The sequence below is a fragment of the Colias philodice genome, chromosome 6 (genome assembly GCF_061535455.1).
Source record: "Colias philodice isolate Cphi_HAF_F1 chromosome 6, ilColPhil1 Martin Lab GWU primary, whole genome shotgun sequence".
Taxonomy (NCBI): Eukaryota; Metazoa; Arthropoda; class Insecta; order Lepidoptera; family Pieridae; genus Colias; species Colias philodice.
Window position 1 is genome coordinate 12,177,060 of NC_143091.1, and position 27,761 is coordinate 12,204,820.

Genomic DNA, 27,761 nt, shown 5'->3' on the forward strand with positions numbered 1-27,761 from the left:
ATTTGAGATTTCTGTTATGGGTTATATCACAGACTAATAATAATATACTACGTATACAAGTTATATTATCTTTTCTAGCTTTAAACTTTTAGAGATGGGTATGTTGTTATTGGCCTTTAAAATTATTAAACAGCCCGCATTAATTTGCTTGCGGCTTATTTAGAATTGGTATAAATGATATAAATAGTTTAATCCAAACACTCATATACTTTGAACTTTCCGTTTATATTTGTAAGTATCTGAAACTTGTACTATTTAATAAAAGTTATAGTATCCGATGTGCATATTTAACCATTTAGTATTATATCTGCATATTTGCAATTCTACATCATTCACTTGCATTCTTGTATATTTCGAGGGGTTTGGGCATTAATTGCAATATTACGCAGTTTTATTTTCACTTCAAAAAGTATCTACTAGGTAATGAATTTTGATGGTAATTCAATAAACTCGTGAAACAAGACAAGTAAGAAGCATCTCACATGTGATCTCACATGTGCTTATGTGCATTCATGCGTTTTAATAATGTTTAAACGTCAGGCGTAATTAATTACGACCGCTCAGAAGCCATTGCTTCACTGCACTTCCAAATATGGGTGTCGATGAACGGCATTTTATAAATTTCGCTTTAAATAATATGTATGTACTCGAGCTATTTCACTGCAAACTCTTTTGGTGGCTTGTTACGTGGTGAAAAATGTATGCGGTTGAAGGACAACAGCTATAGAAATATAGATTTTTACTTAAAAAAATGTACTTCAGAAAATTTTAAGTAAATTATTTGGACATTACATCTGTATAAATTTGATATAGCTTAAGAGTTGGTTTAATTGTTTGCTTGAATGTGCTATTATAGCCGTAGCAGTAGCCACGGGTTCGATTCGAAAAATTCACTGTTACCAATAGACAGTTCATTTTTCGAGGAAGGCTAATATTATACCATCACTTACAGACCAAACCGCGGGGCATAGCTAGTTTGTTTATATGATAGTCAAAGTATAGGTACGTACCTAAACCTAGCTTCTTTGGGACTTTGTTTCTATATTTTTGAGAGCATTAAATTGATTAGTAAGTAGGTAAGCTTTTATGAAGCTTTTTATAGAGCTTTTAGTAGATATTGTTAAGTATTGTGGATTAATCACCCGTGAATATAACGAGTATTAATTTATGTTGACCTTCTTATTCACAGGATATTGATACAGCAATACACAATCGCGTAACTTGAGGGCAACTGACAGGCAATTTGATATTGACTGCGAAATAAACAACGCCTTTTAAAGTATTTATCTTCATTATTTATTTTACTTTCATCATTCTCTCGAATAAATAACAAAAACCTTACCTAAACATTCAGATCATCGTTAAATCTATATATAGATTAATTTAATATACAAGTTACACACACTTATAATTCTAAATCTATTTTATTATATAGAAAGTTATATTCATACCGAACTCAGCTATGGCGTAAGCTGCTTGATCGTGTGTTTTGCAAAATATTGTATGACAAATGGCAGAACAAGTAAAAATAATAAATTATTAATTTCACCCTCAAAGAAGGCAGGCCTTCTAACACTTCTAGGACACAGGTGTCGCTTCATTGGGAACAAATTATTATTATGAGCAGTTAAAAATTATTTAAATGTAACACAACATAGAAAAACATATTGCTTGAAAAATGATTATATAATTTTGTGATATTTATTCAGGTACCTCTAAAATCCCGCCATTTTGCCATAGACTATAAACTTATTCGAACATTGCACAGAACGTGTATCAGATTTCATTAAAAGCAATAGTAATACTGCAATTTTACGATCACACACGATTATTCCTGACTAGATGTTGAACAAATTCTCTACTACACACTGCAATAACTATAGTGTCATAAATAACAAGAATTATTAACTACAACATTCCTGTTGCCATTTTTAAACTCTATATAGTAGTACTATGAATATTAGTTCCTATTGTCCAATTTATTTTTTATCGTCATAACATAGAAACGTAGTCGCTTTTTGGTATAGATAAATATTTTAAGCTGACAAATTGTTATAAACAGAAGGTGCAATTTTAATAATAAAACTGTTGACATTCAAAGTGTGTGTGTGTTGCCTTTTTCATATAATTCTACAATAACGTAAATACAATGTAAGAAATTCGATTTTTCAATAATATAATTTTTATTCATAGTTAATTCTATTTCGTGGCAGTGTAAGTTTGGACATGGCTCTTAATCAAGCAGCTTATATTGGCTGCGGCCATAAATTAAACGTTACTAGAATTTTCTAAATGGCAAGAATACAAGTGCCGTAAAACTAAAAATAATCTATAATTTATAAATTTAATAAAATAAACCTTCATTCGGTTTTGAGATATTTGAATAAAACAACGTACGTAGAGGTACGTTATATCTCAATTCCTATGATATTTGTATAAATTTTAAATTTTTATAATAATTCTTAGATATATTAGCGACCAGCGCTTCGTATACAATTTTCAAGACAATTTAATAATTTCTACTAACTAATAATCATAATCATACTATCAATAAACAGACTTCACAGCCTGACTGGAACTAATAAAACATTGCATTAATAAAACGCACACTTAAACGTTCTCAAATCAATTTCGTATTCCTACTAGTCTTAAAATATTTTTAAGATTGGAATAAAGAAAAGAAAAACGCGGAAATATTTAATAAAGTTATAATTATTCGATAGTTTTGAGAAAGTCTAAGTTGCAGAAATAGTTCTTACATAGAAATCAGAAAATACAATTTTACAGATTATTAAGAAATACTATTAAAGTGGAGTTAATAGATAGACAATGCTAACTGAATACAGATTAAACATAATTGCAACAGATTATAGATAGTTGCTTAATACTTTTAGAATGATGTTCAAATGTTATTTAGCGTATGTTCACTGGCACATTGAGTCAACTAGGATCATGGTCGAGTAGAAGGAGCAGCCGAGGGTGATCATGGTGCCCATGGCGATGGAGGAGTGGTACGTCCTGAAGGTCTTCAAGACGCGAAGGTAGCGGGGACAGTGAGCCAACTCGCCCAGTAAAAGGCGGCCGATCTAGAAAAAAAATAACAATATTGAATAAAAATAGAAAATAAATAAAAAATAGATGAGCTTAAAAAGCTTTTGATGGATTATTTTTTAACGGAGAAAACTGCAATTATACTAATATTATAAAGCTGAAGAGTTTGTTTGTTTGTGGTCTGATTTGAAAAATTCTTTCGGTGTTAGATTCGATTCCCATTCATCGAGGAAGGCTATAGGCTTATATATCACGCTAAGACCAACAGGAGAGGAGCCGCGCGGATGAAACCGCAGAGCGCAGCTAGTTCAGAACATTATGAATAGGTTCAGATTACTTTCAGATTTAAATATATATTTTTAAATAAAATACTATAATTACCTCTTGCCCACCGCCGGCTGCCTCCTCCATCTGAGTTTTGACATGTTTGGCGCGCAGCATCGGCGCGACCAGCCGGAACCGGACATACGCTTCGATACTGAATACTACTAGCAGTAGCGCTAGCTGTAACAAGAGAGACTTATTTCATTAATTATGAAAAAAATAATATGATTCTATTTGGAATGTCTAAACGGTATAGTTATGTATGACTAATCAGTCGTCATTATGTAATTTAATATTGTTGCACAACTTGCACTTCACACCAGCGAAAAGTGACGTCAAAACTTTAATTAGGTACGTAATTGTTAAAAAACTGCATCGTTTGTAGTTGGCGAAATAAATAATACGCGTTTGAAAAAATAAAAATAACGGTGTGTCCACACAAATAGATATTACAATAGCAATAACTGGCACTAAAATAATGACTAAAATACTCTATTTTTCGTACGAATGTCTTTAGTGTGCTTTACCATTCATTAGCCTTGAGACCGTGTGGATGCACCTTAAATCAAGTGTAAAAATAAAATAATTCGCTTAATAACACAGCCTTGGCCAACATAAAGAATTACAAAGTACCTATTTTAAGCTCTACACTATTAAATATATTACAACGCGAGTATCATTGTAATATATCGTTAATCAAATTATAAAGAATTGCAAATAAATCCTAATAACTAACCTTCGTATTGCGAATGAACTATTATTAGCTTTTGTAAACTTTATTGCAAAACTTAAATTACTCATTTTGTAAATAAGACGTCGTAAACGTCAGTTGAATTTATTTGCACATGCATTTCAAAGGGATTAGGTTCCTACTTTATCTATACAGCCATATTTGTTTAATTAACTGTTTATTATATAATTAACGTGCATATTATTAAATTTTACGATTACTCATATGACCTTTTGTACAATAATGCATATAGGTATATTGACTCAAACTATAATCTTTTGAAAGTTTTATTTCGCAATGCAGCATTGTAATATTCTCAGAGACTAGAGAGACTCTACAATCGGCGCTTACAGGAAAATCGGAAGCTTATATGTACGTCACGCTTTTGAAAGTTGCCGGATATTTCAAACAAAAACCGCCTTGTTTAATCCAAGTATTTATTGCAATAATCCATTCTGTTAATTAAGGTCAGGTCGTGAAAAGTGCAAGGTTGCTGGCGCCGAGTGACTATTAATACTGCGTCAGCAAAAAAGGGAGGTGTAAACATGATTAATGAGCTTTTGAATGGCGTATAATTTTGCTAAGCGTGGTTGAAATGTGGTGTATGATTTCTTAATTCAATGGATAATATTTATGTTGGTTTTGATTAACTGAACCGGACTTTTTGATAATACATATTAACTACATGTTTCGTATTTATTTTAGGAAATTAATTACTATGTTACAATTAGTGCAAATTTTATGAATTCATATTTTCACAAGTACCGGTAAAACCTGCTAGCTTTGCCAACGGTTGCAGACTTTGCCATAGCCAACTTCTGAGGGAAAAAGTGTAGTCACATCTTAATATCAGTTTTTTGTCATGTATGCATGTCTTTATAGTAAAATTTATGAGTTAAATGGCAACACCGAATGAGATGTGGCAACCCAGCTTGTTTTTGAGATGTTATTTTCGGTGGTTACTTTTTTCGAATGTTGGCGGTATGAAACTTAGTGCTCCAGAACTTTTACAAAAACAAACGGGAAAAGCATTGCCTACGTAAGTATTTTTTTGATATTATGTTAACATAATGTTCTTTAGCTAAATAAAAGCTGATTTACTGTGCTACAAGCTACCTTTACTTCGCAATTGGTATTGGTAAATTCAACAACCCCAATCACAACGTCTGTGATGGTGACTTTGCCATGTTTTGTTGGAGGTTAGGGCTGCCACAAAATTTCTGATGAATATTTTATCAAGTTTAAAATAACAACAATTTTTATATTCAATCAAGATCATATATAAATAAGAATTTGCCATTGTTTAAATCTTTTAGGAATGTCGTGTAATGTGTGATATTAAAAAAAAGTTAGTTTAATGAATACTATTTTTTTTTGTTTTATTATGTAAAACAATTCAAAGTTAAGAAACTAACTAGAAGTAATTGATTATGTTTTTTTTTTTACTTTTACTAAATTGTTCCTACTACGAAAACATTTTTATTTGACAACCCTAACCCTAACTTCTTCTTATACAGGGTGTCCCACTATTGGTATACTAAGCGCGAAGGGACTTGTAGTTTTGCATATACTGATCACGTAAAAAATACTTAAAAAAGAAAATTACATCAAAAATTTTTCGCTAAATTTTTCCTGAAAATCTATGTTTTCTTCTCTAGCTTCGCGCAGCCGGCATATACCGCTCCTCTAATGTGAGCATTTTGTCTATGAAAACATAATCTTAAACGATAGCTCACGTGCTGGTGGCAAAGTTGGGTGGGTTGCTTGTTATGGGTGTACACATAGAGTTTTAAGAATTCATCTTTTTGAAAAAAAAATGCGTCAGGAATTTTTTAATTATTTTTTACGTACTCAGCGTATTCAAAACTATAACCTCCTTTGAGCTTAGTATACCAACAGTGGGACACCCTGTATAGGAAATATTTTGGAAAGGTTGGTGAATTTGCCACCTTCTTAGAGAGTTAAATTACCAGTGCTAAATAATATAAAGTTTTTACTTTATTTTACGGGATATAGGAAGAGTGCAAATATATTACTTTTTAACCTCATAAACTCCAAAAATTTCATTTTTTCTTTCATATGGCAAATTTACCAGAAGTGACAGCTAACTTTGCCATAATTGTTTTTATGCTTATAATATTATAATTTACAAAAATGAAATAGATATTTAGTAATAATGTAAATTTTCATGAAATTTACTACGTCTAGGTGCAGGTTACTCATTACGTTTTCATACAATTATATTTTTTTAAAGCGAATCAAACTTTTTGACACATGAAAAAGTGGCAAAGTAAGCAGGTTTCACGGTACCTAAGCGTAGGTACTAATACAAGAGAAAGCTTGATTGTCGGTTTGTCCTTCCTTCATGTTGCAACAGCAACGGGTTGACGTGATATTATGCAAATATGTACATATACCTCTGATGCATATTTTTTATATATTTTGAACAATTTTCTATGATTAAGGAACCTTATATACACTATTTTAATTTACTGTAGTTTTTAGGTCACTCTAGGTCATTCCTTCAGCGCAATAACCACAAATTAAAAAGAAAAAAATTCTCACCTGTACCCAGGACGTATTAACAAAGTGAGTGAGGCATTGCGTTCTGAAGTACGCAAGCACGGCCAGCAAACTCACGCCAGCGTTGAAGGCGTAGTACACCGGGAACAAGACGGTCTGCACGCGCCCGAACTCGTGGCGAGGGAGCGAGAAGTAGAGCACGATACCTGTAAGAGAGAGATGGTTATAGTTTTGACCACTCTTTTGACAGTTTGTTTTCAGCTTCAATTTAGGCGGGAATTTTGGTTTGTACATTGTATTAAAATAAATTGTTATTCATTTGTGAATATCTATAATGTGCAACTGTACAAAACAATAATATTTATTGACAGATAAATCTATAACATTTATATATTACGAGTTTTTTAAATCATATATAAATACAATTTTTATTACAGAACAAGAAAGGTTTACATAGTTAATTAGTTACAATTATTATCGATACTAATATTATAAATGCGAAAGTAACTCTGTCTGTCTGTCTGTTACTCAATCACGCCTTAACTACTGAACCAATTTGCATGAAATTTGGTATAGAGATATTTTGATACCCGAGAAAGGACATAGGCTACTTTTTACCCCGGGACATAGGATAGGTTTTATCCCGGAAATCCCACGGGAACTATGCGGGTTTTTCTTTGACTGCGCGGGCGAAGCCGCGGGTGGAAAGCTAGTGTATCATAAATGATAAATAATATTCGGAACCAATACAATATTTAAAAACTGTCCACGTCAATAGTCTCAAGTGTTTACGCAAAAAGAAGGATTTTATCTCGAATCACTGATAAATACAGACGAAGGTGTTAAAATGCGTAAATGATTTTTTTGCGAAAAAATACAGCAAAAACACTTAAAACGTCGGAAAAAGTCTTTAAACGCATTACAATAAATATTATTATCATTATGTTAAATGTTTTAATACTTCCTTCTTCCTATTTCCTGTTTGTGAATAAATATGTTTATCTAATAATACTGATCACTATTAGCACCGTCGTAAAATATACATATTTATTTATTATTTACTGAGGCGGCGTTAAATATATCCTTTTAGTTGTGGGAAAATCGTTTTGTTTGAACAAGTTTATTGTTATTAAGTATATAGATTTGTTTTTACTGTGTGTCAATTATCGTTGATTATGTTTATTTATGATTTAAGATCTAATGCACATCAGAGGACTTTTTACTTAGGGTATACAATTGCACGCCTCATAAGCGAAGCGTTGAGGTGGGTACTACTGTCACTTCGCGCAAAACATCTGATTTTTCAAACTTAAAATGTCTTTATGTATCATACATTGCACTTGTAAGATAATACATACACACACATATTAAGAAAAAACACTATTTTTAACGTTCATGATATTTTTGATGTCATTTTTGTTATTTAAACTAGTTAAAAAACAGTTTAAAAAAGTTCTGTCTTGGACGTCCGTGTGTCTGTATGTGCGGATCCTTTTTCTTGTTAACACGATAGCGACCGAAATACTTTACTAATCGAGTCTTTTTTTTTCTCTTACGCTTGAGTATGCTCAGGAATAGAACCCTTTCATTTTTCAGGGTCTGATTCGATGTGGTTTAATTGTTATTAAATAAACAAAAATAATAATTAATAAATATTTATTAAAAAAAAATTATGAGGCGTGCACTTTTGGATTTTCCAAATTATTTTTAATTGCTGCGCATAGATAGATTTATCTCCATGATATCGTTTCAGCATTTTGCATAAAATTGTCCGATTACTTGAAGTAATATTTTATCGAAAATTGTTTACTAATTTGTATAAAGCGTGATTAAGTTTTAAAATATGTTATCGTTTTCTATACCTACGTCACATAATCCGGATGTAAAATTCCATTCAGTAGAAAGTTCAATGTATTGTTTGCAAATTCAATGTCACAGTCGTACCTACACTACGAAATTTATGCAGGACAAAACAATAGAAGGAAAATAGTATAATGTTAGATCAATTGGCTAGTACAGGATATTGTTAGTCATTCAAATCCTGTTTAAAGATAGTAAAATTACTAATGTTTGTAAGATAATAATTTTTAAATGTATCATGAATAACGTTTGACCACTAAGTTGACCACAGATTATTAATAAATATTTATTGGTCGTGACGACATCACCTGTTCCAAGGTAATGAAAATTTAGAATTTTATTTGCATTGACATTTTCCTATTACAACTATTTACAAGGTACATAATCTACGTCATTTTGCTACCACACATTTCATTTGTTTGAAGTTTGCAAAACATTTCTATGCATCTTAGTTGTAATACACATGCTCAAAATGTCTACTTTAGAACTATCCTTTGATGTTATTCGACAGGATTCTAATTGCTTGGGGCTGTGAGTGCGTCTACGTCGAAATAATTGAGTGACGGGTGCATTAAAACGCACATATAACGTCATTTTAAGTAACAAATGCATATTTGTGTCTCAAATGATTGTATGTCAATAGAAAATGACATTCTCAAATTGCCACTAGATGTTTTATTGTCGAATTACATCATCACTAATTGCATTCTTAAAGCTTGCTAATCACAATTATTTCTAACTCCATTCAAAAATAAATAATATTTTACTTTTTAACCTATGCTTTCTTCGATGAACTGTGAAATTATTATGTACTTCATAAAACAGGGTATAATAAACCATGATAACATAAAGTCGAATGAAGTTATTATATCAAGTTGGTTTTATGTTGAACGGTAATTGTAGGATATAATTAGTGTTAATTACTCTATAGTGCAACTGGTCATCATTTTAATAGTAGTATTAAGCACACTTCAACTTTTAATTGATCGTAACAAGGTAGGATTGTATATCCCTTCACACATAATAAGAAATTATAAAACTGTTTTTTTTGTCAGCGTTTGAAATTAGCTGTTCATATTATACCTTCATAATGTCCTAAAATATCTTAATACTATTATAAAGGCGAAAGTTTGTAAGGATGTATGGATGTATGGATGTATGGATGTATGGATGTATGGATGTATGGATGTATGGATGTATGGATGTATGGATGTTTGTTACTCTTTCACGTAAAAACTACTGAACCGATTACAATGAAATTTAGCACACATATAGAGGGTAACTTGGATTAACACATAGGATAAGTTTTATCCCGGAAATCCCACGTGAACGGGAACTATGCGGGTTTTCCTTTGAAAACGCGGGCGAAGCCGCGGGCGGAAATCTAGTTTATTTATTATATTTCAATACATTCTACAATCTACCTCATATAACTTTTAAAAGGCATTGCGTTCATACTACTTCTATATTTATTTCGTTATACACAGCTATTTCGAACACTTTCGTATTTAATAACGTGCGAGAATTTTAAAAACTCGAAGCACGATTCAATTCTGTTCAAGTATTTAGTAATTAACGTAAAAACAATTTTTTTAAAGAGTACCTTAACTATAGAAAAAATATTACAATAATAATTATGACTATGTGCAACCTTTTTATTACATTTTCTTCTATAATTTGTAAATATCGAAAACAATGAGGTTGACATTTACAAACAGACATAATTACAACCATAAATTTATATGTGTACATTTATATGTAAAGTTTTCCGTTGGTGGAAGTTTCAAAGAATTAATTAAAACGTGCTTAATTACATTTCATTACGTAACAAAATGACTAATTGTACAAGAAAGTATTTGCTTTATAAAATTGGTTGATCTTTTTATGTTGATGATGAATATGGCTCTAAAATTATATTAAATATTCTGTTTTTGAAAGAATTTTTAGCGTATTTGAGCGTGTTTTTTTTTTATTTAATGGCCTGGTTACGAGACTTAGATTAGATGGATTTCCACAGATTTTTCTTTATTAATATTAATATAGAAAGTTAAAACATTACATTTTTTAAGAATATTCGTCAAAATATACTTAAAAGTGTGAACAGCTTGTACTGCAGTAGGTACATCGAAATTCAAGTTCTTGATATGGTGATATTATTCCGCCACTTGACCAATATACCGTAACAGGACGTTAGTTATACGGGTTATATTGTATAATTCTTTGAATAAATATAGGGACTTTTTAACAGATGTTACGAAAACAATGGCACTTTATTCGTAGAGTATTTTAATGTGTAATGCAGAGTTGTTTTTAAAATTTGATAGTAGATATGAAATACAGAATTTATAAGAATTATTGAAATTACCTCACCATACGCAATTACTCAAAACTTACGTAACTTTGGCCTATGAAGCAGGACTTAAATTCACCAGATTCATTTTACGCATTTCTAAGAAATAAGTTTGCAGTTTTGCTTATTCTTTATTTGTAACAGTTTCCTTAGATATTTAAACTGTCATTACACAATACAAGTCCATTTAATATACATACTTATATGTAAAAATATAGGTAATTTGTTTTGCGGTACAAAATTACAATAGCAAGTAGCAACCCGTTTTACGGACACAAATGCATATAGTAATTGCGATGCTCTTCCGAGAAGCGACCGCACACAGATACTAAGTACTTTGGCTCCTTTATTTTGGTTGACCTTAAAGAACTGGGTTTTATCTTATTTTTTACTAGCTGTGCTCCGCGGTTTTACCCGCAGTGCTCCGCTCCTGTTGGTCTTAGCGAGATGATATATAGCCTATAGCCTTCCTTGATAAAAGGACCATCTAACACCGAAAGAATTTTTTCAAATCGGACCAGTAATTCCTGAGATTAGCGCGTTCAAATAAACAAACTCTTCAGCTTTATAATATTAGTATAGATTGTAATTGTAATACTGTGATAATGTAGTATACACTTACCGGAGACCAAAGTCATCCATATCTGCGCTCCCAAATGCGTGGCCACCGCTCCAACATAGAGCGCCCGCCAGCCGCGCAAGCTGCCGCTCGTACCGGGCCGTGTTAGCCACGCAGTGACCACTAGCATCGCGAGGAGCACGTGGAACGGCTGCGAAGTTTTAGTGGCAATGCTGTGGGGAAAAGGGGTTATTAGTTTTAACAATTTAAACAATTTATTTATTTATTATATAATACTTCTGGCTTGGTTCAAGATTTTCTTTTTAATAGGTACATAATATTAAAAAGAAAATCTTGGATCGCTACAACGGTTTCTTTTTATAACATTTCACTTCAAATTTGTTTTAAAGTTTGATATATTATTACGCAAAGAAAGGCCTCGACTTAGTATCGTCAAAGGTACCTACAGTATGGAAGAATCCGTGAAAGTTGTATTTAGTACTATTTACATTGCACGCGCTAATGTAAAACGCCTGACCGTATTTAAATTTTTAAACAATAGACTTCTACATAAATCGCATAAACAAAGGTTACTTGGTACTTAATACTTTGTAAATAATATCGGATTTACTGTAGGCCAGAGCTCAATGACATTTACTTTTTTATTTTTATGTTTACTTATGTGCGGAGCCGATTGGCAAGAATTTTCGCAAACAACATTGATCACGATTCATTTTGACATATTTTTGCTAATAGATAGATTCAATATTGAATTTCACACTTTCAAGTTTATCACGATATGATATAATAAATATAGGTAGGTAGTTATGTATATAAAATATATCTTATGTTACTTTCCCATTATAACTTCAAAATCCAACTAGAAAGTTATAGATTAGTGATTACACTAACAATGTAGAGTCTCAAACTCTCAATTCTCATACAAATGATAAATCCTACTAATGCTCTTATAGGTCATCAGACATGAACACAAATCTTCCTTACATAGACGAATTCTTTAAAAAGTTTCATCATCAAACACGTGGTCAAATTATTTAGATCAAATTCCAAACGTGACCGCCATATTTGTCCACTAATAATTGTATTGCATCTTATCGAATTTCATCAGCAATTTGACACAGATGATACGCCTTGGCAACAACTTAATAAACAACATTGTATATACATAATATGAAAATAATCGCTACACGTGTGTGACTAGGCTGGAGATTATTAAAAAAGAAATAAGGAAATTCATTTTCAGTAGATCTGTCCTGCATGTTTTTAATCCAAAATCTACGAAGTCAAAAACATTGGCAACATCCATTGGTTTAAACTCTAAATAGACTCCTAGCTCGAGGAATGAACCCTTTCTCTACAGCTTTCTTGCTTGTTAAACTTTCTATATTGTAATCGAGTATATAACAGAATTATCACATGAACGTTTCAACTTTATGTACGAACATAAATATGTATTGATAGCAGAATATGGTCTCCATACATCATTGTATAATCATAAATCACACAATGATGGATAGAGCTGTGAAATTTCTAGAGCTTCTGTGATAATTGTTATCAGAGAGTGTTTAAAATAACAACCAGATAGAACCTCTATTATCTTATTTCTGTATTTAAAAGATTCCATTTAACTAAGGGTGGTATTAATTCGGCTTCATAATTACCTACGTACATAAATTTGGCGTTAATACTCGTTCATTTTCATTATCCATATACACTGGATATAGGTGTGTACCTAATTACAATGAAAAATAAATTTAGAGAAATGTTCCAGACATTTCTTGCAAAAAATCAAGACCTTCCATAAATCCCAACTCAAACAACAAGAGCAAATTGGCGAATAAAAATAACAATCATTCGATTTTACGCGCAAGTGACGTTTGATATCATTGACCTATTTGGTTTACAACAATTACGCGACGCGACGCTAAATATACATTCTCGTATAATGTTCTACGTCACAGATACGTCACAAACATTTATGTGGATAGGTATGCAAATATTTATCTTTCAATTAGCATCATCATTTCGCGGTATGCTATGTTGGCTCTAAGGTTAGTGGTTTCAATACAGTACAGTCTATTGAAGAATAAAATTTTGTATGAACTTTATTGGCGCGTCAGTAATCAGTTGTATGAAAGGGATTACCTAATGTAAAACGTGCATTTCAAATGATAAAGAATAGACAATATTTGGCCAATGCACAGACATTCAAAGTAATGTACCTACCCTAATGTACCAAATTGCTAAATTATAGATATCTCTTTTTCGCATGATAACATTATTTATGCAGTTTATCCAGGCATGCATACCTTGGACTTTATAGTTATGATTTAGTACTTATCTATAGAATTGTATCTATTTCACGTGTAAGCATTATATTATCACTGCACACTGCATGTTAAGAATGACTTGTAGAGTCATTATCGTGATTTAAGTCATATACATGTTAATATTTATGGCGTATTATGCACTTGTGTACATAAGAAATCTCGTGTAAAGTCATTCAAAGATTAAACTGCAGTGATCATATTAAAAGATCATATAAGTGTTTTTTTTTATGATATAATTTATAAATGTCCCCACGTCTACGAATATAACTTAGATTTATTTTATGGCAGTGTAAGCAAAAGAGTCTGACTGTCAACACCGGCTTCCAGTTTCCACCGTCATTTTTTTAATTGGTGGTGGCTCTTGTTGTTGAAATATTGTTTCTAAAATTATCTCTAATTAAACTCAGATAAATCATTAATCAAGACGACAATTGACGATGACGATTGTGACATCTGTAGCAATAGAAGCAATTACTACAATTGCCTATGATTTATTATTTATTGGTGTGAATTTGATGCTAGGCCTTTTATATTAGAAGACACTAGAAGGTACTAGGATTCTATAGATGGGGGACAAACAAAAATCAACCTATCAAAAAAACTTGAAATCGGTGCAAAATTGTTAAATTTTTTATTCGTGTCTTTAAATTTCACAAATACATATTGCGATTGGAATCTTGTTAATTTTAAATTACTGGAATTGTGTATTAATCACATGATTATTGTAATTTATTGTAGAATGCTATACGTATGAAAAACTAATTTCTTATTGCTTGTGATTGATTGTAGAACGGTATGCATACAGTATAAAAACTTATTTCATACTGCCGAGTCATTTGACTATCAACTTTGAATTAATCTTCAATTTCTAATTTGCAACGTGAATCGTGATCTTCATAAGACTGTCTTGAAAAGGGATTGTTTATATATGCAGAGACATTGAGCCTATAGATATAGAGTTACAATATAAACATCTTGATACATAACGACATCGGTTTTGAATCGTCATAAGTTTAAACTAGCTCCCGTGTTGATTTGTTACATCATTGTTACTGAGCCACATAATATAGTCAGATATATATTTTTTTGTATCGTTAAATAATTAGCAAACATAAATATTTTTTTAAACGAGGAGTCGTGAAAATCTCTTTGATTCGAAAGTGTTTGTCATTTGGCATGACTTTTCTATTTTGCTTATGACATGCAAAGATCGATCAATGAATGCATTAGTTACTTTATTGTTACCTACAATAGATTGATAAGCTTTCAATTATCCCGCTTACCTGAAAATATGAAATACTAAGGATGCTTTTAGTTTAAACGCAGAATAAAGACGTCTAAAAATGGTTCCCAGCATTCCATTATCTTAGTAAAGTCTTGAAAGTAAATGCTTATTGTAAACATGACAACAAGAACGATAATGCTTCTGACCAATATGTATTTTGTATTGATGGCCCTTTGTAACAGAGTAAATATTTAAATTACTGATCAACGTGGCCTTCGGGCACTGTTTGTAAATATTCTGCGAACAGTCATTGCTGTAATGAGATGTTACCTACAGGATGTGGGAGTTGCATGCTGTCTCGAATTGAGTTACAAACAAAAAAGAGATATAATATTCGATACATTAGTGTTTCTGATGTCGGATTTCTTCAGATGTTTGATATTCCCTCTGTATACAATTATTATTTTTGCTTTCGGTTTAGTCGTCAGGGTACAATGACAACTCTTAAAATAGTGGAATGTATTTTTGAAGTGAAAATTCTTTAGGCGCGTTGAGAGTAAAATTTCAAGGTCCGTACCGTATACCGTCACGTCATGGATCGTCGATTTTGGTATCTTTGTATATTTCCAAAGAAGTTTCACTTCTGACACGTGTGCTCGGCACACACGCTATTTTTTTAGTTGGTAGACTTAATAGATAATAGGACAATGAAAGCAATTAAAGTTGATAAAACACACGTTTTTGACGGAATGATTAATGTTCATTGTATAAATAAAAATAAAAATACACTGATAATTATTGCAATCTATTACTGCTGATACACAATTTTGTATCTTTTGTTATCGAATTTGCCGACATGAAATAACCTCCTAAAAGTAAGTCAAGTAATCTCGTATGATAGATACCATAAAGTTCAAGCACTTAAGATGCATTGATAAAATGAACTGCATACTAACAAATCATAAATATTACAAATACGAAAAGCTTGTTGAACACGAAACATTGTAGAAAGAGTAATAGATATAACAAAAAATTCCTACACCGTATCAAAATACATTGTAGAAGTGGATTCCGAAGATGATATATATAGCATCTGGCCAATGTATAGCAGTTATAAACCACAATACCTACAGTTTCCACGCTAGTTACATAGAAGTCAATGTCCAACAACAAGCAATTTCCATTGTAATCACGTAGGACGGTGAAATTGCGCCAGTGCCTTGATTGAACTAGTGTTATCGAATGGCCCACGTGAGACTAAGCACGTCGGCATTTGATAACATTCAAGATATTGCGAATTTTGACAAATACTTCCTTGTACGGTAAACCCCGTTTTTGGTAGACGCTTGGAGCTCGGAACAAGTTATATTATGGGGGTCAATGCGATGACTACTACGTTTATTACGTCAGACTTCCAAGACGTTATAGAGAAAACATAAATGACCACAAGCACGAAGAAGAAAGATATTATGTAAATATCAAAAGATTGAAGGAACAAATTGGAGAAGTCATGGTTTAGAAATGAGGGTAGTAATTATTATGTACTTCTTAATGAACCAAGTGTCCACGTAACTTATCTTTAACTGTTAAGTGTCCAAAAGACGTAAAACCTAGTTGCATAAACGAAATTGATAAAGAAAACCAGATTAAATTCAAGGTAAAGGAAGAACAATACCATGTCTCCAATTTCAATTGTTCTTGGAAATGTCTTCAATTTGAGTGCTAGTTAAGTGAAGCACTATCTAACGATAAGGGTCCTATTGACACACATTATGGAACAATGGTCTAGACAAGTATTACGGAATAGCCGAGGCGCCAAATTGGTCAGACTTGTTGCTAAGTCAATTAAACGATAAGGACTATTTGAAAGATTATCACAATATAAACAAATGTATGTTGATTATATAGATAATGAGAATTTATGTCCAATTTTGATGATTGTGTTTGTCTCTTCACCATCCGTCATTATCAAATAAGAATAATATGGATAGAGCCCGATAAGAAATGTTTTCTGCAATTCACTATTGTGAGTTGCAGATTTTGTGAAAAACAAAAATATGTAAATAAGTCACGTTATCTAACAAACAAGATTAGAAAGTAAAAAACAATTCACCAGCAATTTTTTTTCCTTATAAATTTTCAAGTCCTAAAATCAAATTTGACACGATGCGATGTTCTGAATTACAAGCGGCGGATGATCACAGAACATTAAAAACAAGTTGTATATAAATTATTTATATTTCCTTTTATGTATGGAACAAGTTTTTAAGCTAAGTATCTGTTATTGAACTTGAATCTTGAATGGATTGTAAAAAATGGCTGACGCGAATCGAGCGGCTGCAATTTGGCGCGCATTTGTTTTAGGCATTGAATTTATTGCGCTTGTAGCAAAAACAATGGATCGGGTGGGTCCGAATAAAGGGCCTTGTATTATTGTTTTAAATGAATATAAAATGAGGATTGTTTTAATTGATGTATTAAATTTGTTCGTTTCTCGTGGTATATCTTTAAATTTCAGCAGTTTTCTGAGCATTTTCTTATTGTTTGTTCTCAAGATCAGTGCTAAATACTAACTTATATTCTTTTTTTTATACAAAACGTAGTAAAATTTACCAGCAATATGAATATCACGGTAATTACCAAATTATAATGTATAAAGATTCCCTTAAATTAATGGTATCGTGGTGTATAATTTACAACATATCAAAATATCTTTTCCATTTCGAATAATGCACAATCACCTTTACAATATAAAACATTTGCTTGACAGCAATTTGTCGGTCTTGCAGCCGCTTCTGAATTTTTATGACTCGCCATTTGGGTTGGACAAAAAAGAAGGAAAATGAAACATTTTCAATTGCGTAAAGTTTTCATGAATTTATAACATTTATTCTTTGCACAAAAAAGGTAAAAAATTATTAGGTAAGTAGAAAGTAGGTTAGTATAGTATATAGGTTGTTAATGAATATTACCTAATAATTTATTGATGTATTGGTACTACTGGCCTGAATGAAAATTGTTGCAAAAATGTATCTATTCATACAGTAATATGTACTGTTTTGGGAAGAAATTTTAATCTTGATTGGAGAAATCTGAAAAATAGACAATAGAATGCTGTTTAATATTGTACTTGATCTTCAAGATAGTCCAAAGCCACAGTAATAAGTAATAATATTATTGTCGTGCAACAACACAAAGACATAAACTGCGGCAAAAATATCTCTCGGTTTCCCGCTATAAAAATGCTATTTATGCTGTGTAAATAAACAAATTTTAATTGTGCGTAAGTAAAATAAACAGGGAGTTTATAATGCGGGCAATGTGGGCAATGTGTTACAATAAAATTGTTTGTTTAATGTACAACGTGTCCGTCTTCATTCTTATTTGTTCAGTTTAAAATAGAATTTTGGCGCGTTAAAGTTCGCGGTTCGGTATGGACCACAGATCACAGAAACTAAAGGTTTGAAAGTGTTGCAATATTATGAAAAACTATAGGTATTGTAATAAAACTCAAATACAATAAACTTATTTGGAAAGCATTAATGTTGTATCGATATATGTAATATGTATCTAGAGTTTATATTACGATTTTTATGGAGAAAACTGAGACATTGTCCCCACATCAACACGTTTATTAGAACAAATTACATAGTTTCATAATAATATGCACATATTTGTACATTTTCTTATCACTATGTTGCAAACTAGAGTGATAATTTTCTATTCATTGTTCACTTATCGAATATAATACGTCATGCATTTGCACAATGCGTGCACTATTCAAATGAAGTATTGCAAAATCAGTTAGAAATTATAAATAGAAAAACTATTAATTTCAGTGGTACAAAAAAGGCTTCATATATTGACTATAATTGGGCTCAAGCACAGCTCTGCGCGTTATTGTAGGTAATTTGTGTAGCTATGTTAATTTGCTCCTCGGCTTGGTAGTCTGAATGGATATAAAGAAGAATTTGACTTATGTTATGTATTAAGTTTTTGCTAAAAAACGCTGTCTACAAATATGAGGCTAAATTATCAGTCAGTTTAAAGATTATACAACAAATACTCTAACGTTTCAATTCTTTGTAAATTTCACAACAAACTGAGTTCCAAAGTATGTAAACCTTTGTATAAAGGCTTTTTTAGAACATTTAATTACAATGACATAAATTTTGATATAAGGAACAGATATCCTTAAAATTACAAGAACTTAAACTTGACAAACAAGGCAATTTTGTAATTAAGTAACAAAAACATTACCAAATGTTGTGAGGATGGACGATGTAATTGTCCAAATTGCAGTTATAAAAAATGATCCACACCTTTTTAAAACATTAACGATTTCATGTGTTGACCTTCTTTAAGGTTTCCCGAAAGCCAATGACATTGTAATAAAAATAGATGTTTTTAAATTGACCATTATTTTTTAAAAGGTCATATATTGGACTTTGTATTTAACTAATAAGAATAATAACGTGATAATTAAGAGGTTTCTTATAACCAAAGAAAACTTAAAGGTGAACGTCTTTACTGTGATGATCGTGGTAATAGCCGTAGCGAATTAACAAAGTCAATAAAAACTGATCAGGTTAAAATTTCGAAAAAAGATAACGAGAAGTAATCGGGAAGTTTTTTTCCCACCAGCACGTACAAATAAAGAAATTATAAGTAATAAAAAGCAATTATAATAGGCGTTATCAGCTGTATGTAGGTCATCGCGTGCAATTATCAATCCTTACTGAATTAAATGAACATAAATTTTCGCACCATTTATAAAGAAATGTAATGCTTCGAATAGTTTAATGCTGATTGAGGTGGATCGATTGGATTAATTAGTCTGTTGCTAACCGATAATCTAAGGGTAATTAATGAGATATTTAATGAGGAAGCTATTGTCTTAAGTCAGAACTTTAAGTGCTCGTTTATTGTACAGTATCGGATGCTGTTCAGAAAAAAATGGTTGTTTAAGCGCTACAATTATTCTATCGCTTTAGGGAAAATAGACAAACGGTGCTTGGTATTTTGTCCATTTTGTCAAGTCCTAGAAACAACAGTTTTTGGCTGGCCGATGATAATAGGTTCTCCTCGAAGGGATGGAAACTTCAAGAAAATCCTTTGTTATTTGGCCTTGAGTCAAGTAGAGATATGAATGAAATCATATTATCATTGGGAATACCCCTACTATTATTGGATAGTCTGGTTCACACAATCCACAACATCGCAATATTGAGCGTCTGCTATTCCAAGAAAAGCTATAGTAAAACCAGCACTGTGGAAGAAATTGGTACATAAATAATAATTTGATGTTTTGTAGCGACAAATCTACAGATTTGGACACCTCGTAATTCAGGTCAAAATTAGGGTGTGTAGGTATTTACTTGGAAAAGGCCAGTTAAAGAATCTGTACAAATACAAGTTATAAGCCTGTACATTGTACAACCGTATGAAAAGTACCTCACTAGAAAATGTGTTGTCATGTATTTGCTTTCAATTATAATTGTGACAACTTTCTATAACTTAGAAAGTGTTGATAATACGTGATAAAATGGTATTCAATCAATGCTATTGATAAGGTTTATTAGCTCCAATTTGTTTTTTACACCAATGCAATGTAACAAAGTTCAAAATTGCGTGTTTGTGTCTTATCAGCCAAGCTATCTGTATATTGATGGACTGTCATGTTAACATATTGGTTCTTCTGATAATTTTTTTTGAGTTTCAACTTATCAGAAGATGGTCAAGTCCAATTTCTTTAGATCTGAATTTGAGGTTTTGCGGAGAAATAAACCCGGAATTTAGGAGGACCAAAGGGGACACAAGATTCTTATCCTATTACATATATTAATTTTATTTAGTTTCTAATGAACTCATAATACTTATGTGTATATTTTGTTTTAGTTATTAAATGATAGATCATAAATCATTATAAGCAAACAATAAAATATTTTCCTGAATGATTAGATTGTCTCCATTTGAATAGAATTCAAAAAGTGGCTTTAATAATCCATACTAATATTATAAATGCGAAAGTAACTCTGTCTGTCTGTCTGTTACTCAATCACGCCTTAACTACTGAACCAATTTACATGAAATTTGGTATAGAGATATTTTGATACCCGAGAAAGGACATAAGATAGGTTTTATCCCGGAAATCATACGGGAACGGGTTTTTCTTTGAAAACGCGGGCGAAGCCGAGGGCGGAAAGCTAGTAATTGATAAATATGATCCAGTAGAGTTCAATATATCTGCAAAGTTCGTTAACATAAAAAGTGCTGGCGACATCAATTTATCTAAATCTAAAACTCTGATAGTGTCATAGTGTCGATCAAAATGAGATAATAAGATAAAAGATTTTGTTTGGCGATGTACGTAGTAAGAAGATTTTAGTATCAAATTCTAACGTTTGGGATTTCCAAAAGATAGAGAAGACGTAAACTTTATAAATAGAATATTAACTTTTATACACCCCTGATTTGCTCGACGCGGACGTTCTAATAGATTCATAAAAATAACAGTTTGCTAACGATCAGCTTTAACGAATAGAGTTAAACCATGTTTACGTGATGACATGAAACTGATTGCCAATGAAATGGTCCGTTTCACACGAGCACTATCATGTTCAGACAAAACACACTTTAATTTCAATGCAAGCGATGTTTTTAAAGACCATGATCGAATGCACGTGACGCTTCAGTTACTGTAACAAGACAATGGTATAAACACTGCAAACTACGTGCAGATATGCACGTTTCAGATGATAGTGGTATGGCAATGGGTGATGATGATGATTATGAGCTAGTACTAATAGATGGATACAAAAGTTCAAAGTAGGCTTTGGAAGAAGATGGGTAGATAATGATGAGATTCGGCATTTAAAAAGGCTAATTCTGAATTCACATAATAGGGTAGCCAATAGCAATTATTGTCATGCAATTATCATCAGAAAAGTTTTGCAGGATATTTCTCAACGGGCATATTAAATTGATTCTTTACTATAAAAAGTGATATTCGTTTGCCATTTCCTGAAAACGTAGTTAATACTACTAAGAACTAAGGACATTTATAAATTATTAGTTTATGCAGATTCATTGAAATAAGAAAGTATGAAAGGCCTTAAACATTGATAGACAAAGGCATTGATAAATGCAATATTGAAGATTGAACTAGTAATATTTTTCTCATCAATCAAAAAAACTAATTAAACTTCATGATAAAGATAATAATCAGAGTAAGTTTATAATATGATTTCCAATTATAAGTAATGTAAGTACAAGATATTGATTAATGTTTATTGTATTTAGAACTATATTAAGAATAAATAATAATAAATGCTCCAAGCATTAAGAGTTCGACCAAAGGAAGAAAAGCTAATAGTTTTAGCATTAATTATCTATATCAAACATAATTATTTGTCAAGTATTTTTCATCGTCCCCCCATGCAAGATGCATTACATTGTTTTACTTTGCAACGAAACATTTTTACTGTTGTAATAAAATTATTAGAATATGTCCTGACCCAAATATGTTACAACAATGGATGCTAGCCAACTGTGCAGGAGATATTATCGATATTGTATTTCAGTGTACTGCTATTTTAACTCTTACAATTTTCTATGACGACACAGAGATAAAGCAAATGGACAGAATTGTGATTATAAACTTTTTTATATTAAAATTCTTCACCCCGCTTCAACTACGTAATAAAAAAACCCTACAATGATACAAAGTATGACTGAAGTCTTGCCTATCAGCTTTGTTGACAATATCTAAACGATAACTATTTATGGACGCGGAAAGATGTGAATTGTGATGAAGTCTTTGGTTTCCAGTTACAGTAAACAATCTCTTTAAAATTACCATTTTACAGACCGTAAGGTCTTCGTTACTTCGTAACATCCTTTCTGAATTTGATAGCAGTTTAAGATATATCTTGTTTTTTCAACTTACATCTTATTGCCATAAGCCTTCCCATTGAACATACTTTGTTAAAATGAAGATGAATGAATACAATTTTATAGATGTGAAGTTTTTAGCCATAATCAATGAAAATAAAATTAACAATTACACAATATTAACGAGAATTACCGGTTGCTTGCATAATCAGATGAAATTCAATTGCATTCTGCACAGATGCATTTTATCAATTTGTTTTAAAGAAAGTTTTAAACATCCGCATAGCATACTGTTTTTGGAATGGAATCGCAAACCGGTACCTTCCACCTAATTACCCCCAAGTGTACGAAAACTGGTTCAGTGGACGTGTATTAATTGGCAATTGATGTTTGTAACTGTTTTATAATATTGAGACTGAATAAGTGTGCTTGGCTGGTCTGTAATTTCAAAAAGATACCGTTGCCAAGTTTTATTTAAAATTTAGCGTGGGTCCTATTGCTTGCCAGTTGCCACTGCACTTATATAACGTTACTTACATTACACTTATATATGACGTTAACTCCAAAAGAAAGGAAAAATTGTAATACATTTTAATTTGCACACATTCACAAACGGAATCAATTAATCTTTTCGATGCTTTAAACGGTGTTAGTATCGGATATTTAGGATTAACATTAATTATAAGATGTAGGGCGATTGACTCATGATCGATTTGTCATTGAAAAATAATTAAATCAAGAGCATTGGTTATCTATCGAGTGACAGGTATCAATTAGACAATATTTGGCGGGCAATTTCAAAGAACGATATTCTAGAAATAAAAGAATTTTGGGCTGTTTCCAGGTTATTTTTGAACGAATTTTAGGATTCACAGCAGTACTTTATATTTCGCTTGCTGCAATATATTTGGATGGAGTCTTGTTCGTAGTTATTTTTAAATGTCAACAAGACAATAATAATATAAACGACACATTAAATATTGGTTGAGATAAAAAGTCTGTTTTATTATAGCTAGCCGTAATAAAAATACAATTTTGGATTTCATTGCTTTTCTGTATTATAGAGAGTTATTTATGTCATCTATAAAGCTGAAGAGTTTGTTTGTTTGTTTGTTTGAACGCGCTAATCTCAGAAACAACTGGCCCGATTTGAAAAATTATTTCGGTGTAAGATACCCCATTTATCGAGGAAGGCTATAAGCTATAAATATCATTACGCTAAGACCAACAGGAGCGCGGCCACGCGGGTGAAACCGCGAAGCGCATCTAGTATATTATAATCTAAAGAGAATTTGATGATCTAAAATATTTATAATGCCGATTTATTTATTGAATTTGAAACCATCTTTCAAGTTTCAATGTACTTTCATTGTAATTGTAAGTGTTTATTTTTCTAGAGTTGACGAAAATACCTCATAATTATGTAGTTACTGGCATAAAGCCGAGGAAATATTATTGTAAGAATTTGCGCTCGTAATTTTCACCTCTGTAATATTGCGCTTATTTTGATAATGCCAATGGCCGTCAAATTTGTCAAGAAATTGTTAGAAACTAAGTAGTTGATTTGAAATAGTATAAGAAAAACTACTGTTTTGCAATAAAATTAAGATAATTAAAATAAATATAATTAAGATTTAAATTTGTAACATACAATAATGTTTGAAAATTGTTCAATTGGACCTGTACTTGTTCTTATCTTGTATTAAGTACTTATAGATTAGATACTAGCCATAGAACCTTATTAAAGTGGAACAGCCTGACCTTATTACTCATATGTTTCAGTGCCTAAAAAAATAACCTATTGAATTACACGAAATAAGAACGAACTTTGACGTGGATATGCTAAATGAGATCACTTTCGCAAGACTTTCTTCTATAATAAACTAGCAGTCCGCCCCGGCTTCGCCCGTGGTACATATTTACGTTTTCTCTACATAAGAACCATCCTCGTACTTCAAGGAATATAATAAAAAAAGAATTATCGAAATCGGTTCAGCCGTTCTCGAGTTATGCGCTTACCAACACATTTTGCGATTCATTTTTATATATAAGACTAGCAGTCCGCCCCGGCTTCGCCCGTGGTACATATTTACGTTTTCTCTACGTAAGAACCATCCTCGTACTTCAAGGAATATAATAAAAAAAGAATTAACGAAATCGGTTCAGCCGTTGTCAAGTTATGCGCTTACCAACACATTTTGCGATTCATTTTTATATATAAGATAATAAATTAAAATAAGTCTGTGTAAATAAATACAAGTAAAAACGTGACAGCTCACCCTGTTTCGTTTGGCTCAGTTTCTGACCTCTTTGAATTTGTTGTTTATAGAATATAATTATTTTATCGGAAACCTAAATTAGCGAAATAACAAACTAACACAAACAGATAATTAATTTTAGATAAAAGCTAACCCTTTTAGTAAATAAATTTATTATATTTTATAATAAACGTAGAATATTTAAATATTGCATTTTTTGTCTGTCTTAGTCATGTCTTCCTGGAAAGTAATATTGTAACTAATTTCATTGGAACTCAAAACCTAATCATACTTTTTAAATTTAAAATTAAGGGCAACTTTAAAAACAGCCCAAACTAAAACCTTAATAAAAAAGTATACATATAAAATCACAAACCATACACAAAAAAGCATATTGCAAATTTGAATTTTAAGTTTTAACCAATTACGCGCATTGAAAACAGACTTATTCAGCCGAACAAGGCCGTACTAAATCCTTTCCAATTGATAAAAACTCAGACTGAACGCTCATTACATCGGAACGAATTTATTCAATGAACTGTTCAAACAAATAACGGATCTTTTAATAGTTATATTTATTACTTATTTTTTGAAGTGAAACTTCTTTATCGGGTATGGACAAAAATTTAGTGTAACATTTTTGCGTTACGCCGTACGCGTGACATTTTTGCGTTACGCCATATTCGTGACATTTTTAAGGTCATAAAGAAGTTTCACTTCTTACGTGTGTACTCTAGTACACGCATACATTTTTTATTTAAACATATTATTATAATATGCACCATTCATTTGCAATTCAGGCTTCTCATTCTAAGGATATTTCCAAGCGTTCGTAAAGGATTATTTTCATCGAAAGACCATGAAAAAATAATTCCTTTTTGCACAAGTATAAAATATTTATAAGTAATATTAATAAAGTACTAAAGTTATCTTAACTCCTGTAGATAAATATTGACGGAGGATGTTACGTTTTTATCTCACTTCTAAGAATTTTAAAACGATAGGCTTTAAAACACAGATCTATTTATTTCAAGTCTATAAGATAAACTTGTTTTAAAAGGAGATGGTATCTCATTTGTACTGCATGCAGTAAAGAAAATAACTATATGCTATAAGAATACAAATGTCTAGATAAGTATATTTAGTAATTCTGACTTCGAACTCCATTCCTTTTCAATTTATTTTGCTATAAAATTGAATTATAACAAAACTCTACATTTTAAATTCAACTCTATAGTTGAAGTAGAGATGCGATACGAATAAAAAAATAGTTTAAGGTTAGAAAAAAAAAGTTAAAAAGTTTTTCAAATCAAAATAAATATGTAAATTGCTATTAAGAGACAAACATCTTTTTTTACCATTTATAATTCATAATTATTAGGAAGCGAACTTCATATTTAACTTTTTACGAACAATATGTGTGTGTGAAATGTTTCATTTCAGGGTTATTTACATTTTCATACGATATTGTACGTCATACATATTGCAGTTACAACGCCGGATACGTCAGAATATATGCGTTTTTAATTCAATAAATTAGTAATCAACGTACATATTTTTTTAAATAATTATGCTTAACTAATAATTTAGAATTGACTTTGATATTTCTGATAAGAAATTTGTTTGCCTAATAAATTCAGCCATATTTATTTTAATAATAAAGAAAACATCAAATATGTACTTAAAGTATCGTAATGTGATAAGAATAAAAATTAAAACATTTAAATAATCTGCTCGAGTAGAGATAGTACTAGAGAGAGGTAGAGTTTGCTATTTTTCATATATTCAAAACAGCTGTTTGCACTCTTGATTAAATAATTTCTCTCACCATAAACAAGATTTATATATAGCAAAGAGTTTACCAAGAAGTGGCTATACACACACCAAATAAAAAAGAACACTCACACATAAGCCTTGGTCTCTTGCAGGCGCACCATCACCTCTTTAAACGCATCATATGCGATTTTGGAAAACTGCGTGGAAACCGCCAACAAATCCGGTTGGTAGGCCACTTCCCGCTGCTTCTCCTCATTGGAGGGGTCGGTGATGATGTTGTGTTTCTTCTTTAATCTTTCAAGAGCCTTGTTGGGCTTGGCTGGCGCCGGTATCGGCGTATCACGGGTACACACATTACACATTTTGAACGTACGCGTTCGAACTGAAACTGGCCGACACTGAGGCGGCTTCACGAATATAAGTCGGGCATTTCGTATCCCCTCTACGGCGTCACGATAAGAGTTGATAGCGCTGATTGTACCTGAGATGAAAATCGGAAATTCTATTTGATTCAATCAATCATAACAATGTGTCAATTTAATGTTTAATTATAGTTTTTTTACAGATTTTTGGAACGATGTTCCTTTTTGTCAGTTTTTGATTTTTGAAATAATCTTAATTATTTATCGGTCTTTTAATATTTATTGGTCTTGTAATCTTTTATTGGTATTAACTAAAAGGCTTTTGTATTGTTTTTTTTTTATAAAATATCTTATACATATCGCACAAATTAATAAAGGAGGAAAATTATTATAATAAACATTAATTCAGCATAAGATAGAGCTATAAGGAAAAAGGTTTAAATTTGTTACTTTCTTTTAAAAAGTAGGCACAGGAAAATTTGATGGATAATAGGTACCT

General features: G+C 31.4%; 1 protein-coding gene across 1 annotated transcript; it reads right to left on the reverse strand.

Moving 5' to 3' along the window:
* Positions 1-1,272: 1,272 nt before the first annotated feature.
* Positions 1,273-27,294, reverse strand: LOC149488111 (transmembrane protein 205). The gene is made up of 5 exons (XM_089696844.1): positions 27,030-27,294; positions 11,461-11,630; positions 6,671-6,834; positions 3,433-3,555; positions 1,273-3,086 (listed from the first exon to the last, which is right to left on the reverse strand). Exons 1-5 carry the CDS (start codon positions 27,260-27,262, stop codon positions 2,925-2,927), a joined length of 852 nt encoding a protein of 283 aa, XP_089552970.1. The 5' UTR covers positions 27,263-27,294; the 3' UTR covers positions 1,273-2,924.
* Positions 27,295-27,761: the final 467 nt, after the last annotated feature.

Bases quoted from the DNA above. Each gene is read 5' to 3' on its own strand.
- LOC149488111 (XM_089696844.1), bottom strand. From the start codon at position 27,262: ATGTGTAATGTGTGTACCCGTGATACGCCGATACCGGCGCCAGCCAAG. The intron at 11,631-27,029 runs GTGAGTGTTCTT...TTTTCCCCACAG, and splicing joins CAAGAGACCAAGGCTTATGT to CATTGCCACTAAAACTTCGC. The intron at 3,087-3,432 runs GTAATTATAGTA...TTTTTTTTCTAG, and splicing joins CAGCCGGCGGTGGGCAAGAG to ATCGGCCGCCTTTTACTGGG.